Raw genomic sequence first — 13460 nt, forward strand, 5'->3', positions numbered from 1 at the left:
TGCCATCGTAAACTCGTCTCATGCTCCAACGAAATTTTGGTTCTCCTAGAATTCTTCCCATGCAATATGGGCCATGTATATGCATATGTGATGCATTTTTTATTTCCCCTCATTGATATGCCCCATCTCAGAGACATTGCATTTACAGGTTGCCACGCTCAGCTTGCTCACGCTCAATAGCCTCGAACAAGCTCTTAAAGTTACCAGCGCCGAAGCCATCGAAGTCGTTGCGCTGAATGATCTCAACGAAGACTGTGGGTCGGTCCATGAGGGGCTTGGTGAAAAGTTGAAGTAGGTAACCACCCTCATCGTAGTCGATTAGGATGTTGAGACGCTCAAGAGTCTCAAATTCTTCCTTGAGCTCCCAGTTGCGACGTTCTGTCTTGAGGCGGTGGCGCATGTCAGTGTAATATGATGGTGGAACGTCGATGAACTCGACACCACGGGCGCGTAGTGCTGAGACGGCAGTGATTATATCGGGAGTTAGAAGTGCAATATGCTGGACGCCAGGCCCAGAGTTGAAGATGACATACTCTTCAATCTGGGACTTCTTCTTGCCGAGAGCTGGCTCATTGATGGGCATCTTAACGATGTTGTTTGGTGAAGCCATGACAACGGAGCTCAGAGCTGAGAACTCGGTACAGATCTGTGAATCGTCCACAGACCAAAAACGGTGGAAGGAAAGGCACTGCTCATAGAAAGCGCAGGCCGAGTCCATCTCGTTCCAGGACTGGTTACCGACACAGTGGTCGATACGGGCTAGGGGAACATCTGGCAGAGACACAGTGGCACTGTGCTTCTTCCAGGTTCGGTAGCCAGGGAGGAAGGGTCCCGTGTAGTTTTGGCGGGAGATGAGGGTATGGGTGGTGTCACCATATGTGCAAATGATGGCTGTGGAGACGGAGCCATGCTCCTTGTCCTTGCTGACCTTGGGGTCTTGAACAGCAATAGCACCCTCCTGAACCGCCTTATGATATACTCCGTCGACGTTCTCGACCTCAAAGGCAACATCCTTCACGGCGTCGCCATGGCGTTCGAGATGAGCGTACATCTCCTTGAGAAGCTTTCGGTCCGACTTGGAGATAGGCTCATCGTCTGGGAAATGAGCTTCTGATCGCAGAGGCGAGGTGAAAACGAAGCGGACATCGTTGTTCTCAATGACATACGAGGCAAAGTATCGGCTTCCAGTCTCGAGCCCCTTATATGCGATGGGCTTGAAGCCAAAAAGATTAGTGTAATATGAGGCAGCCTGTTTGGCATTGCCAACCCACCAGGTTATGTGATCATAGCCGGTGAAGTTAGGGGGCGGCTGAACCGCAAAAGTGTTGTCTGCTTGGCCGAGGGCAGAAGCGATAGGAACAGTAGTAGGCTGAGTTGCCTGCTGAAGAGGGGAATTGGTGATGGCAGAAGGGGACATTGACACACAGACGGCTTGATGGGTGAGTCTTTGATATCAGAATAGGGTAAACGTTTGTTTGAGGCTTATGTTTTAGGGTCAAATTGTTTCCGTGTGGTGGCTTCGAGAAGCTAGGTATGCAGGAAGTTGTTAACTGACTTGAGCTGATGGCTATGAATGAAATGGGGGGCTATAGGCGAGTATATGTAAGAAATCCCAATTTGATTCAAGCCCGGCTTAACCATGAAGCAACAAGTAGGTATTGCTTGTTTCTTTGTCAATTCTCACACGGAACGCCTCCGCCTGGAGAAGGCATTACACGGCCCAAGACAGGCCCGCAAGGATAAGCAGGAGATAGCTCATACCAGTCATATCCCATCGGTAACATCCTCTTTGGCTTGAGTTCCATTGAAACTGGGAACCAATGGGGTTTGCGGCGTAAGAAAGCAAAGCCATGCCCGTCATGGCAGGGTTGAGGGTCACGCGCGGGGCTTCCGCGTCAGACGGCGGTCTGATTGATATCATCAAAAGAGCCAAGAGAGCCCAATTGATCGATCTCAAAGGCGGTAGTGCCGAAGGTTGATGATGGTGGTTGTGAGGTTATCACTGCGGAACTTCCCCGGCCGAGTGTCCCGCTGCGGCGCCAGCCGCCCCAAGCCGACATTGGCCGACTACTTCCAGAAGTCCCAACACGGCTTAACAAGCACTCTATGGCGGCATGCCCTGTGATGGACTGCGGAACTGTCGTCAGCAAAGCCGGCCGAAACATCCTTGCGAATGAAGAGAACTAGTCGCCTGAGTATCGATCATCTCCCGCTAAAGCCGAGACGCCTCTCAAGCAGGTTGGCTTATCCAGCATGCCCATATCAGGAATGATATTTAGAACCCTGAGCCAGCCCTTTTCAGCGCCATCTCTGTCACTCAGCACATCACATCAGATCCCAAACATTACAGGATCTACACCTCCAGAGGCAGTTTCCTGAGTTAGCTTCCTGAGCCTATCGTCCTCGCCGAATGTCAGAATCGCAGGTCTCAAATTGAATCACTGGGTTACCTTCATCTGCTCAGTCACTGCTCGACAACAGTCGCAATGGCATCTGTATGCTTAAGCAAACACGATATCAATATCCTCGAGAAAATCAAGGATCCGGAGTCAAATCCATATGCCGGTATCGTTCTCGACTCCTCATTACCACGGGACCCGAAAATTACAGATGCCACGACATATGAGCGAGTAGTCGAGAGGGAGCGAGACATGATTCGTTGCATCCAGAGCCTTGAAACCCAACTGAAGAGTCTTGGATCTGAAGAAGGAAAAGATGTTGCTGTCAAGGGTTATCAGCAAAGCCTTTCTGCGGTTGAGAGCATGATTGCTGAGTATCCCAACTACGCCAGCGCCAGAAACAACCGTGTACAGATCCTCAGGCGGCTTTACGGAGATGCGATGATGCTCTCCGATACCAAAGATAACTCCGCGCCCTTAATAGAGTCACCCGACGAGGCGGAAAGAAAAAAAGCTGTTGTGACAGCATTGAGCGATATCGAAACATCAATCGCGCTCCTCACTCCTTCATCACCAACCATGCCTATTTCTCCTCAGGTCGCGCGCACTCTGTCTATGGCTCACACTCAAAGAGCGGCATTATATCTGAAAACAGCCAGGCTCATGCTAAGTCGTTCTTTGGATATCGATGGGACCCTCGAAGAGTCCAAATGGGAAAGGCTCGACTTTGAGGGTGCCGCATCTCGAGACCTGGCGTTTGGTGGAAGGTATGGAAATCCAATTGCAAAGGGTTTGGCCGTGAGTGTCAACCCAACGGCCAAACTCTGCGGACAAATTGTTCGAGAAGCGATGAAGAAGGAATATGGTCCATCTTTTGGTGACTAAGTGCATGTATATAATGAGATACAATATCCAAAAAGGCTTAACATGCCATTACGATCTTGAAAGTTGGCAAAACCAGTAGTGACTCAGGTGCCAAAGCAAGCCCAGACAGTATTACGAAGACTTGGAAGAAAGCCCCATTCGTCTATGTTGTCAGTCAGTTTTTATATTATTTCCAGCTAATGATTTGCGGGATTACCGTCGTGCAGCTTCAAGGGTCTGTTGAGTTGTTCGACCTTGGTCCTTTTCTTCACGGTTGATTCTTGTTGCAGCGGCTGAAAGGCCAATCAAGACACCGAAAATTGGATCCGCAGCGCGGGAGATGATATACGTTGGCGCAGGCATCGTGATATTCCTATCTTATCAAGTATATGAACAATGGTGAGGTGAGGTGCCTTACCGTTAGTAACACCCATCTGCCGTCCATACAATTGGAGCCGCCAATGAGCTTAGGTAATACAGAATGAGTGCCTCGAAAAGTTCAGGGCAGGTCTTCTATGCACAGACCCGTCACACACGCTCCGAAAAAAGGAACCCCGTCATGTGACTAGCTGGGTCTCGCTTGCCACCAGCCCACACAAAATATTTTGGTGCGTAATTTGAACTTGTCTTGACAACTCCTCGCAACTTCACTAACCAGCAGACAACACACCGCCGGACAAGATGAAGTTCCTCAAGGTCGGCCGAGTCGCCATCATCACCCGCGGCAGATACGCCGGAAAGAAGGTACGACCTCGACAGATTTTACACTGCTATTCATGGCATTTCCCGAGTTCTGCGGCATCCGAGCAAGATAAGGTCGAGGGAAGGGATTGAAACGAAGAGGTCATTGGTGTTTTATATGACAAGACACGGAGTGCAGAACTCGCAGGAATGCTATGATGGGAAACGATCTTTACCCGTCGTTTTCTTCAAGGAAACATTTCGCTGACTCGATATGCTTCATATAGGTTGTCATCATCCAGCCCGTTGACAACGGCAACAAGCCTCACCCTTTCGGCCACGCCCTGGTTGCCGGCATTGAGCGATACCCCTCCAAGATCACCCGCCGCATGTCCAAGACTCGCCAGGAGAAGCGAAACAAGATCAAGCCTTTCATCAAGGTCATCAACTACAACCACTTGATGCCCACTCGCTACACCTTGGAGCTCGAGGGCCTCAAGGGCGCCGTCTCCAACGACACCTTCAAGGAGGTTTCCCAGCGCGAGGATGCCAAGAAGACTGTCAAGAAGGTGCTCGAGGAGCGATACACCAGCGGCAAGAACCGATGGTTCTTCACCCCTCTCAGTATGTTGTACCATCGCTGCGCCATACCACTCGAGCAGAGCTGCACCAAAACCCGCTGAGTGCTCTTGGCGTTTAAATAAATCAAAGCGTTGCTAACCATCCACCACAGAGTTTTAAAAAAAGGAATCGTTTCTCCATCACGGTTAGGGAGTTGGCGGGATGTACAGAGCATCGATGGCATTAAGGAACGCCGGTTTTTATGGGCTCAATATGAAGTTTCTTAAATCACAACCAGATCTCTACTTGCCGCGTGATTGTAGCGTCAATATACAACGCGGATCGGACGGACGTGTTGTCCCGACCGAAGGATACCACTGGCGGCGTTCAATGAACTGATACCATCAATGAGGTGTTGAATAGACCTTGAGGACTTTTTCTTGACGGTTGAACGTCTACGAGGTTTACGAAATCCATAACATGAATTAAAATTTACCGTCAAAACGTACATTACACGCACACGTACACATGCACAGAATACGGTGAAACGAAAGAAGCAAAATAGATCAATGAACTTTTGTTATGGTAGGTTTTTCTTAACCGTTTCGTTTCTACATGTCTATGGCCAAACGCCGTCTAGAGTTACACATCAATTAGACCTTTCGTGATGCGGTTCATGCATAGGACCGCTACCTCGCGCTCTGCGCCCAGCTCTATGGCTTTACACTTCATAATACCTCCTTTCCCCAATCAAACAGAATATGTCAAAAAGTCTCCAATCCACAGAAAAGTGCGCCAAGTCAATTCGACTGTGGGCACATTCGGACCAAGTCCAATAACTTGGTTGGGCGTAATAAATAAGGAAATAACGGATATAGAAAAGAGGCTCCTTAGATCGCCATTCGCCCCGTCAACTAAACGTCCGGGTCTTGCTTCACATTGAGACCGTATAATACAGAGCTCTAGACGTGCTGGGCATCGTTGATGCCGAAACGGTTGGACACCTCATTGGCCAGTCTAGTGGGATCAACCTCGGATGAGTAACCGGGAGCAAGACCACCAAAGAAGGTGAAAATGAGCAAAGCGGTAGCAATAATGATGGTGACCTTGCGGAGAATGGGCTTGCGAACACCAAACTCAGCCCACTGTCGGTTGGCATCAGCAATGTGGCCCTTGATCTGCTCGTAGCCGAGTTTGTAGTAGACCATGCCACCAAGAGCAATGGAGTAACCAAAGAATTGAAGACCAGTAACCTGGGTACCCCAGATCATCATGGAAGCAATGACCAGGAGAATATCCTTAAGAACACCGCAGAGTGTGAGCACGACAGCAGAAGTCTTGCCAATCTGATAATCTCGTTAGTATCAAGTTGCGTAGGAGTTATCAAGGGAAACATACCAGGAAGACGACGGAGACATTGAGCAAGAAAGCGCAGAGACCGTTGAGGAAGAAAGTGAACAGACCAACGTGGTAAACCTCGGCCATCGAGCACCTGGGGATTTCCCAAATCAGAGCAACCACACCGTTCATGACAGCACAGATGGGAGCAAAATAGTACAGAGAGACGAGAGGGTCCATCTTGTAGTCAGCGGAGCTCAGCAGGCGCTGGACCATGGTAAGTCGCAGAGCCTCAAAAATGATACCGCCCATCTGGAAGAGCACCCCAACAGTGACGAAGTGGATTTCGCCCATGGAAGCAATGATGACACCGACAACAATAGCGGAGACATTGAGGAACTGCTTGAGGTTGGGAGCAGAAACACCCAGAATCCAGCCAGAGATGAGAACGGCGACGGGTGTGGTAGCCTTGAGCATCTGGATGAAAGCAACAGAGAGATACAGATATGTCAAATTTCCGCAGATCAAACTCAAGCTGAAGAAAATGCCGATGGGGACAACGGCACGGACGTAAACGCGGGCTGTCATCTTAACGGTCTTGCGGCCGTCAAGGTAAGGAGTCCATCGGGCCATAACCTGAGTGATGACTGTCGCGAAGGTCAAGTGGTAGGTCGTTAGAATGACGGGGTAGCCTGGGAGTTGACATGTCAGCAGAGGAGCAGATATATCCCAATAATGTTGATAACGTACGGAAGTTGAGGGTATCGAGGAGCCATTTGTTGAACAGAATAACGGATGATGAAAAACCAATCCATGCACTACACAATGTGGTTAGCAACGGTTCTGGCGCATCGTCAAGTCACTTTCTGGGATAGTCGAGAAAACTACTGACATAACATAGAAAGTAGGGTGAACTGAAGCGCGAGCAGACTGTGACTTCTCGAGACCGGGATTAACCGTTGGAAGAACAGGAGTGGTCGCACGAGGCGTCTCGCCCGAGACGCGGATCTTTTCGTCAGCCGACATTATGATTACTCTGGTTGTTGGTGATGTAAAGGATGCGGTTGAAGATGGTTGAGGCTGTCGGCGAGAAAAGTCGTGGTTGTAGATAAGAGACCCCTTGAAGACAGATTTTAGGGGGGGCGCGCAAACGAGCGGACGGACAGCCGAGTCCTGTAATGGAATAGAATCGGAAAAGGCGAGGGGTGCTTGATATGCAATTTGGCGGGGCCCAGGAGAGACAAGGTCTCAAAGAAGAGAAAAAAAGGCGGGAAAAAAAGGTGATCTCCTTGGAGTTTGATTCAAGGTGGCCTGGTTTCGCAAGGGATGAGGTAAAGAGAAAGACTGAAGAAACAAGGCAGCAAGACAAGAAGTCGTCTCTGGTACGAGAGGTAGAAAGAGGGAGGAAATAAAAAAGGAATGAGAGGGATGGCTTGGGATGAAGAAGGGTACTTCAGTTGGTAAAAGGGGAATAGCCAATGTTGACTAGATCTCCAAATCTCATCCAGGGGGTGTGGTGTGGGCTATTATTGTTATTTTGGTTGGAGGCAAGGCAAGCTAGGAATCAATCAAGGGTGAGGCGCGGCAATCATAAAAATGTTATGGACTGGTTTTCCCCTCTGAAATTAGCCTTTTGATGCATATTAGTGGAGGAGCCACAAAGCTCAGCACAAGTGGCCGACCCTGCAGTGACTGACTGACTGACTGACTGACTGACTAGTACTAATAAGCCCTCAGCCAGTTGAACACGAACAAAGTGGATGAGGGAACGAGACAATTCTCATGCTCAGGTACTGGTACCCCCAGCCGTGTGGCACCCGAAGTCTGCAAAAGCTGATTTGACGCGTGTACAGGGGCAGAGGGGCAACTGCCCGCTGGAGGGATGCAAGGTACTATGTACAGGTACTGTAACTGGAACAGGAACTGGCTGATGTTGTTCTATTCAGGGGCATCCGCTAGATACGACCGAGCCAAGCCTGGCGAATCATCCCGCCCACGTTGGAAGATCGCCCTCCAATTGTCGTTGCCAGATAAGCTGAAGGGACTTTTCGCACTGTGCGCTTACTGCATTTCGATGCGAATCTGGACTTTGCGAAGGTGGTGAGAGTTCGAGGGAGGAATTGTGGCTGAATGGCTCAATTCTATCACTACCTGCTTTATTGTAAGTAGGTACCTAAACAAGTGACAGAAAGAACAAACGCATGCTAGATTGAGTAGTTCTGCCGTTCGATCATTACTGTTCCTTTAATAGGTAGGTAGCTGTCAGTTTCTAGAAGAGAATATATGTCTTCGAGAACTTACCGTCGACTCATTATTTACCCTCAGGTACCTCAAACTGTCAACTGTCAACGATGGAGACCTTCACACCCCGCCCCGGTTGAGCGAACCTCCAACTGCCGGAACCATCTCGAATTTGGACGTTTTCGTCTAAATACGGAGTACAGTCAGGGAAGATCTAGATCCTGTCTAGTAAAGGAAACAACCGCAAAAACAAGTAAAGTGTGGTTCACATAATACATAAGTTCCTTAAAGTTCCTTTAAAGTTCACAAGCTATTCTCTTGAGGCAATCAATTCGGTCTATTGATTCCTCGAACCGCGAGGCTTCATTCTTGCATTCCATTCCCATGACATTGACGGTCTGGCCCTCACTTACGCGGTCTATATTCGTATAATACTCGTGAACCAGAGACATACGTCACTCTAATCTTGTCTCGGTTTGCACCTTGGCCATGAGCGGCAGGTCTTCAACACACAGCATTCTTTCTTCCTTCAGCAGTACGGAATGATTCAGCTTATAACCTCCAGTACTAGAAGTAGGTTATAACTACATACAGCTAGACAGCTTCAGCAACCCACCTCGAATTATCATTGATTCATCATCGTTTACCTCCCTTTTCTTCCTTCAGAACTTCAGCTACTGGTTAAACAGACTGTGAGATATGTCAGAAGCCTAATCCTCACTGAGGAAAACTTGCCATGGCCCGAAGTAACCATTATAGTTTGCTATGTCATGTCTCCAACAAGTTAATCGGTAGATCCAGCTTGGCATTCAAACGTAACCAGAATCTCAACGCCAGCTCGTCCACACATCTGCAGATCCAGCCGAACGGCTCAGAGGTCCATCACCTTGGGCCGAAGAAACGGCCCAGTTTGCCGAACTTGGCTTTCAGTTAAGCATGCATTCTTAGGCCCAAGGACCCATTTTGATCGTGTCAGAATGCCATGGTATGTATGCATGTAGAGAATATGGAGACAGACACAGAGAGATATCAAACCGAACCGAGGATATATGCCAATCCTGGAAAACCCATAAGGGGTCCCTGTAACCATGTCGAGCTAGGGCGTGCATTGTTCAAAGCTGGCTCTTGGTGGATCTAATTCTAGAGTATTTACTAAGAACATTGCGTTCATCCTCGAGGGGGAAAAAACAATGGCAATGAGGTATTTTACGTGGCGCCCCTTGTTGGTAACAAAATCCGTACGTCGTGCGAGAGGAGGGATCTATTACCATTGTGTATACTAGTTCTCATCCACGCCACAACGAGCCAAGACCAGGCTGAAGAGGGCGGGAGCTCACCCGCAAGGCGAGCCTCGCGTTGCAAGTTACGCACGGTTGGCTCTTGATAAAACAACATGGTAGCGCCAAAACGATTCTGATGGCTGGTTGATCGGCTTCCTGTTTCAGAGTCCATACAATGCTGTCAGAGGTTATCGAACAGCCGTGCCTGGTGGAGACACTTCACAAACCGTCAGTTGATCCTATGCTATATCTGGGTCCAGTGACGTTTCTTAATCGAAGGTTACGAAGCCTTCTGCGTGGCCTTCCAGCCCTTCATCTCGTTGCTCCAGCTTGTCCATGATAGTTTCAAGGTCGGTTTACATGAGCCGATATTGTGGAAACAATAGCCGCGATCATCGCTCAACACGGAGGCAAGGGCCAAAGAAAGAAGGGAGAGGCGAAAGCTTGTTACATGCATGTAACAACTAGTGTGAACCAACTATAGGCATATGTAATTCTACTTGAACGGTTGACCGCTTCGTGCTAGCAACATTGTTTTGCTACAGACTCCATCTAAAGAGATTCGAACGCAGAAATTGCTTGGACAATCATTGGACATCCCGTATCTTATCATGATAGAGCTGAATTCATGCTACGCTGTACAGGTACTCCGTACACCCCTGGTTTATTAGGATCCCCCACTCATCCGTCCTGTAAAACACCCCTGACATTACATATTTTCATCCGTGCGTCTCAGACTGCCCGTCAGCAACAGTCAGTGACATTTTCTTGACAGTTGTTTGCAAGAAATTGTGAAGAACTTGGGTTGCACGACATACGGGTATTCTGGAACACGAGCTTGTGTGCCACTTCTAACGAGCTTCACCCAGCAGACAAGAATGATGCACATACATACAGTTGATCTGACCCGGATATAAGCATCAAGTTGTGGCTTCGTTTTAAATTTGGCGATGGTCAGAAGAGAAATTGAGATCTGGTCGTGGGCATGCTTTGGATTGGCCAGCGGCATAGAGTGACTAGGAGTGTGTTGAATTATCCAGTCAAAGACGCTCTTGATAGTGATAATCTTGTCTGCCATGGACGTTGAATTACACCTCATCTTAGGAAATTACAGCAAAAGACTCTGTGGACCTACTTTGTACAGTACCCAACAGACTATCGAATCCATCGTGTGGGATCTCTGACCAGTAAGCATGCCGTTGGCCATCATTGTCCGAAATCCTAACAAACCGCAGTAATGAAGTTGGTAACGCGTTGATTATCTTAGGAACGCAGGTTTCAAATATATCGAACCTAAGTAACGGATTAATGCAAGATCAGCTTGTGGTGCTTAGAACGCCGCTCTGATATTGGAGTTGACGGAATCTTGGCGGAGTCGAGGCGACGGGAGCCACCCCGACAGCTACTAAGAAAAGAGGCTAATTGTCCCCATTCATAGGTTGGCACAGTGTCCGTTAGTATACATAGGCCGAATAGCGTGTCGGGGGAAAGTTTCATGCAATAAAGAATATTGCGACTACTAACCCGTACTGTAGCCGGTTGTCATATTCGTATTCTATTGTTGAAAGCGGTTGGACACTGTTCAGAGCAGGCCGGTCATCGAAAGACCCTTATTAACAGTGGAGGTTGGGGCGACAAGGTTGATCTGTCTATGTGCCTGGCAATAAGATTGCCTTTCACAAGAGATCATCTCTAATCTAACAAGGTAGTTACACCACAAAGTCGGTGCTGCAAAACTGACGTTTCTATGCAGGTCCAGTATCAACACATCCATGGCCCAAGCTGGACTGAAAATAATCTCCTTTCCTTAGAGTCCCTGTCTTTATCATGACTCTGACCCTGATTGTGCTACCAACAACCCGAGAATATATCACATAGCTCATCCAATCCCATGTTAGAACCAGGCCACCCACGCCCACCCACGCCCACCCACCATCTACAGCATCAGGGGCCCGAGGGTGGGGCCCCAACTAAGGGAGGCTAGCGGCTAGGAGTGTCGAGGGGACCCAAAATAATTTTAGCCCCGCCATCGATCCGTTACCGTCTCCTTTTCTGCCAGACTCCTGAAGCCACCTCACTTTCTGCAATCGCGGTCAATATCTACAGCAACCACGAGCTTTGATCTTCTCGCTGTCTTCTTATTGCTCTGTACAACTTCTTCTCCCCTCCGTCGCTCCATTGTTGTCGGCGTCTGCATATTTCTGTGCCTTTTGCGGTCCTCTGTCCATCCTCTTCAGCTTCATCTAATACCCCCACCATGGCCGACGTGTGAGTTGCCTTTGCGCCTGTTCCCTATTGTTTAACGCCTCTCTACTCGAAAATACTTTTTATTCATGCAGAAAGACATCTTGCTGACATTTATCGTCGTTGTAGTAACGTTGATGTCCTCGTTATTGGCATGGGACCTACTGGTCTCGGTGCTGCCAAGCGTCTCAACCACATTGTATGCGCTCACCGCCACCTTCACCTTGAGGCCGAGAACCACAGGCTGACGATGTTGACAGAACGGCCCTTCATGGCTGATTGTCGATTCCTCTGACAAGGCTGGTGGTCTTGCTAGCACTGACACCACCCCCGAGGGTTTCGTAAGTCGTCATCTTCCAACTTCGACAAATATATTCCTAACCACGCGATTGTTCTAGCTCTACGACGTCGGTGGTCACGTTATTTTCTCCCACTACAAGTACTTCGACGACTGCATCGACGAGGCCCTCCCCAAGGACGATGACTGGTACACTCACCAGCGAATCTCCTACGTTCGCTACAAGGGCCTTTGGGTTCCTTACCCCTTCCAGAACAATATTTCCATGCTTCCCAAGGAGGACCAGGTCAGCTGTATCGAGGGCATCATTGATTCTGCTCTTGAGTGCCGTGTTGCCAACACCAAGCCCAAGGACTTTGATGAGTGGATTGTCCGTATGATGGGTGAGGGTATCGCCAACATCTTCATGCGACCTTACAACTACAAGGTCTGGGCCGTCCCTACCACCAAGGTACGACCACAGATTCGGTATATTGCAGTGAAGTTAGTATACTGATAATCCAACAGATGCAATGTCAGTGGCTCGGTGAGCGTGTCGCTGCCCCCGATGCTAAGCTCGTTACTAAGAACGTTATCCTCAACAAGGTTGCTGGTAACTGGGGCCCTAACGCTACTTTCCGATTCCCCGCCCGCGATGGTACCGGCGGTATCTGGATTGCCGTCGCTGAGACCATTCCCAAGGAGAACAAGCGATTCGGCAAGCAGGGAGAGGTCACAAAAATTGATGCCGAGAAGAAGATTGCCTACTTCGCCGATGGCAGCACCATCGGTTATAACAAGCTCATCAACACCATGGCCGTTGACCACCTCGCCGAGAAGCTCGGCAACCAGGAGCTTGTCGGCCTTACCAAGCAACTTTACTACTCCACTACCCATGTCATTGGTGTCGGTATCCGAGGCGAGCGCCCTGAGCGCATCGGTGACAAGTGCTGGCTGTATTTCCCCGAGGACAACTGTCCCTTCTATCGTGCCACTATCTTCTCCAACTACTCCCCCTACAACCAGCCTCAGAAGGATGCCAAGCTCCCCACGCTTTACCTGGCTAATGGTGAGAAGCCTGCGTCTTCCGAGGCTAAGGAGGGACCTTACTGGTCTATCATGCTAGAGGTTTCCCAGTCTACCATGAAACCTGTCGATGTTGAGAACCTCCTCAAGGATAGCATCCAGGGTCTCATCAACACCGAGATGATCAAGCCCGAGGATGAGATTGTCTCTACTTATCACCGTGCTTTCGACCATGGTTACCCCACCCCCACCCTCGAGCGTGAGGGCGTCCTCAAGCAGGTCCTCCCCAAGCTCGAGGCTATGGACATTCTCTCCCGTGGTCGATTCGGCAGCTGGCGATACGAGGTCGGTAACCAGGACCACTCCTTCATGCTCGGTGTTGAGGCCGTTGATGCTATCCACAGCGGTGCCGTGGAGCTGACACTCAACTACCCTGACTTTGTCAACTCTCGCCAGAACACTGAGCGACGCCTCACTCAGAACTTCATTGTGGCTCCTCCTCAGACCAACGGCACTAAGGATATTCCAAGCCACTCCAAGGCCCAGTAA

The 13460-nt window shown here is 49.3% G+C and overlaps 5 protein-coding genes across 5 annotated transcripts; 3 read left to right on the forward strand and 2 right to left on the reverse strand.

Annotated features, from left to right (window-relative positions):
- Positions 1 to 142: 142 nt before the first annotated feature.
- On the reverse strand, positions 143 to 1417 carry FSUBG_11151 (4-hydroxyphenylpyruvate dioxygenase; the record flags this gene model as incomplete). The annotated part of the gene is made up of 1 exon (XM_036675803.1): positions 143 to 1417. The coding sequence occupies one exon, from the start codon at positions 1415 to 1417 to the stop codon at positions 143 to 145; it is 1275 nt and encodes a 424-aa protein (XP_036533382.1).
- Positions 1418 to 2486: 1069 nt separating this feature from the next.
- On the forward strand, positions 2487 to 3284 carry FSUBG_11152 (tetratricopeptide repeat 36; the record flags this gene model as incomplete). The annotated part of the gene is made up of 1 exon (XM_036675804.1): positions 2487 to 3284. The coding sequence occupies one exon, from the start codon at positions 2487 to 2489 to the stop codon at positions 3282 to 3284; it is 798 nt and encodes a 265-aa protein (XP_036533383.1).
- Positions 3285 to 3944: 660 nt separating this feature from the next.
- Positions 3945 to 4627, forward strand: FSUBG_11153 (60S ribosomal protein L27-A; the record flags this gene model as incomplete). The annotated part of the gene is made up of 2 exons (XM_036675805.1): positions 3945 to 4007; positions 4232 to 4627. The coding sequence occupies 2 exons, from the start codon at positions 3945 to 3947 to the stop codon at positions 4625 to 4627; spliced, it is 459 nt and encodes a 152-aa protein (XP_036533384.1).
- Positions 4628 to 5467: 840 nt separating this feature from the next.
- Positions 5468 to 6869, reverse strand: FSUBG_11154 (triose phosphate 3-phosphoglycerate phosphate translocator; the record flags this gene model as incomplete). Its single annotated transcript, XM_036675806.1, has 4 exons — positions 5468 to 5851; positions 5904 to 6535; positions 6594 to 6661; positions 6736 to 6869. The coding sequence occupies 4 exons, from the start codon at positions 6867 to 6869 to the stop codon at positions 5468 to 5470; spliced, it is 1218 nt and encodes a 405-aa protein (XP_036533385.1).
- Positions 6870 to 11621: 4752 nt separating this feature from the next.
- On the forward strand, positions 11622 to 13460 carry FSUBG_11155 (UDP-galactopyranose mutase; the record flags this gene model as incomplete). The annotated part of the gene is made up of 5 exons (XM_036675807.1): positions 11622 to 11632; positions 11738 to 11807; positions 11869 to 11949; positions 12007 to 12357; positions 12414 to 13460. 5 exons carry the CDS (start codon positions 11622 to 11624, stop codon positions 13458 to 13460), a joined length of 1560 nt encoding a protein of 519 aa, XP_036533386.1.

Source organism: Fusarium subglutinans, assembly GCF_013396075.1.
Source record: "Fusarium subglutinans strain NRRL 66333 chromosome Unknown NRRL66333_c0000205, whole genome shotgun sequence".
Lineage (NCBI taxonomy): Eukaryota > Fungi > Ascomycota > Sordariomycetes > Hypocreales > Nectriaceae > Fusarium > Fusarium subglutinans.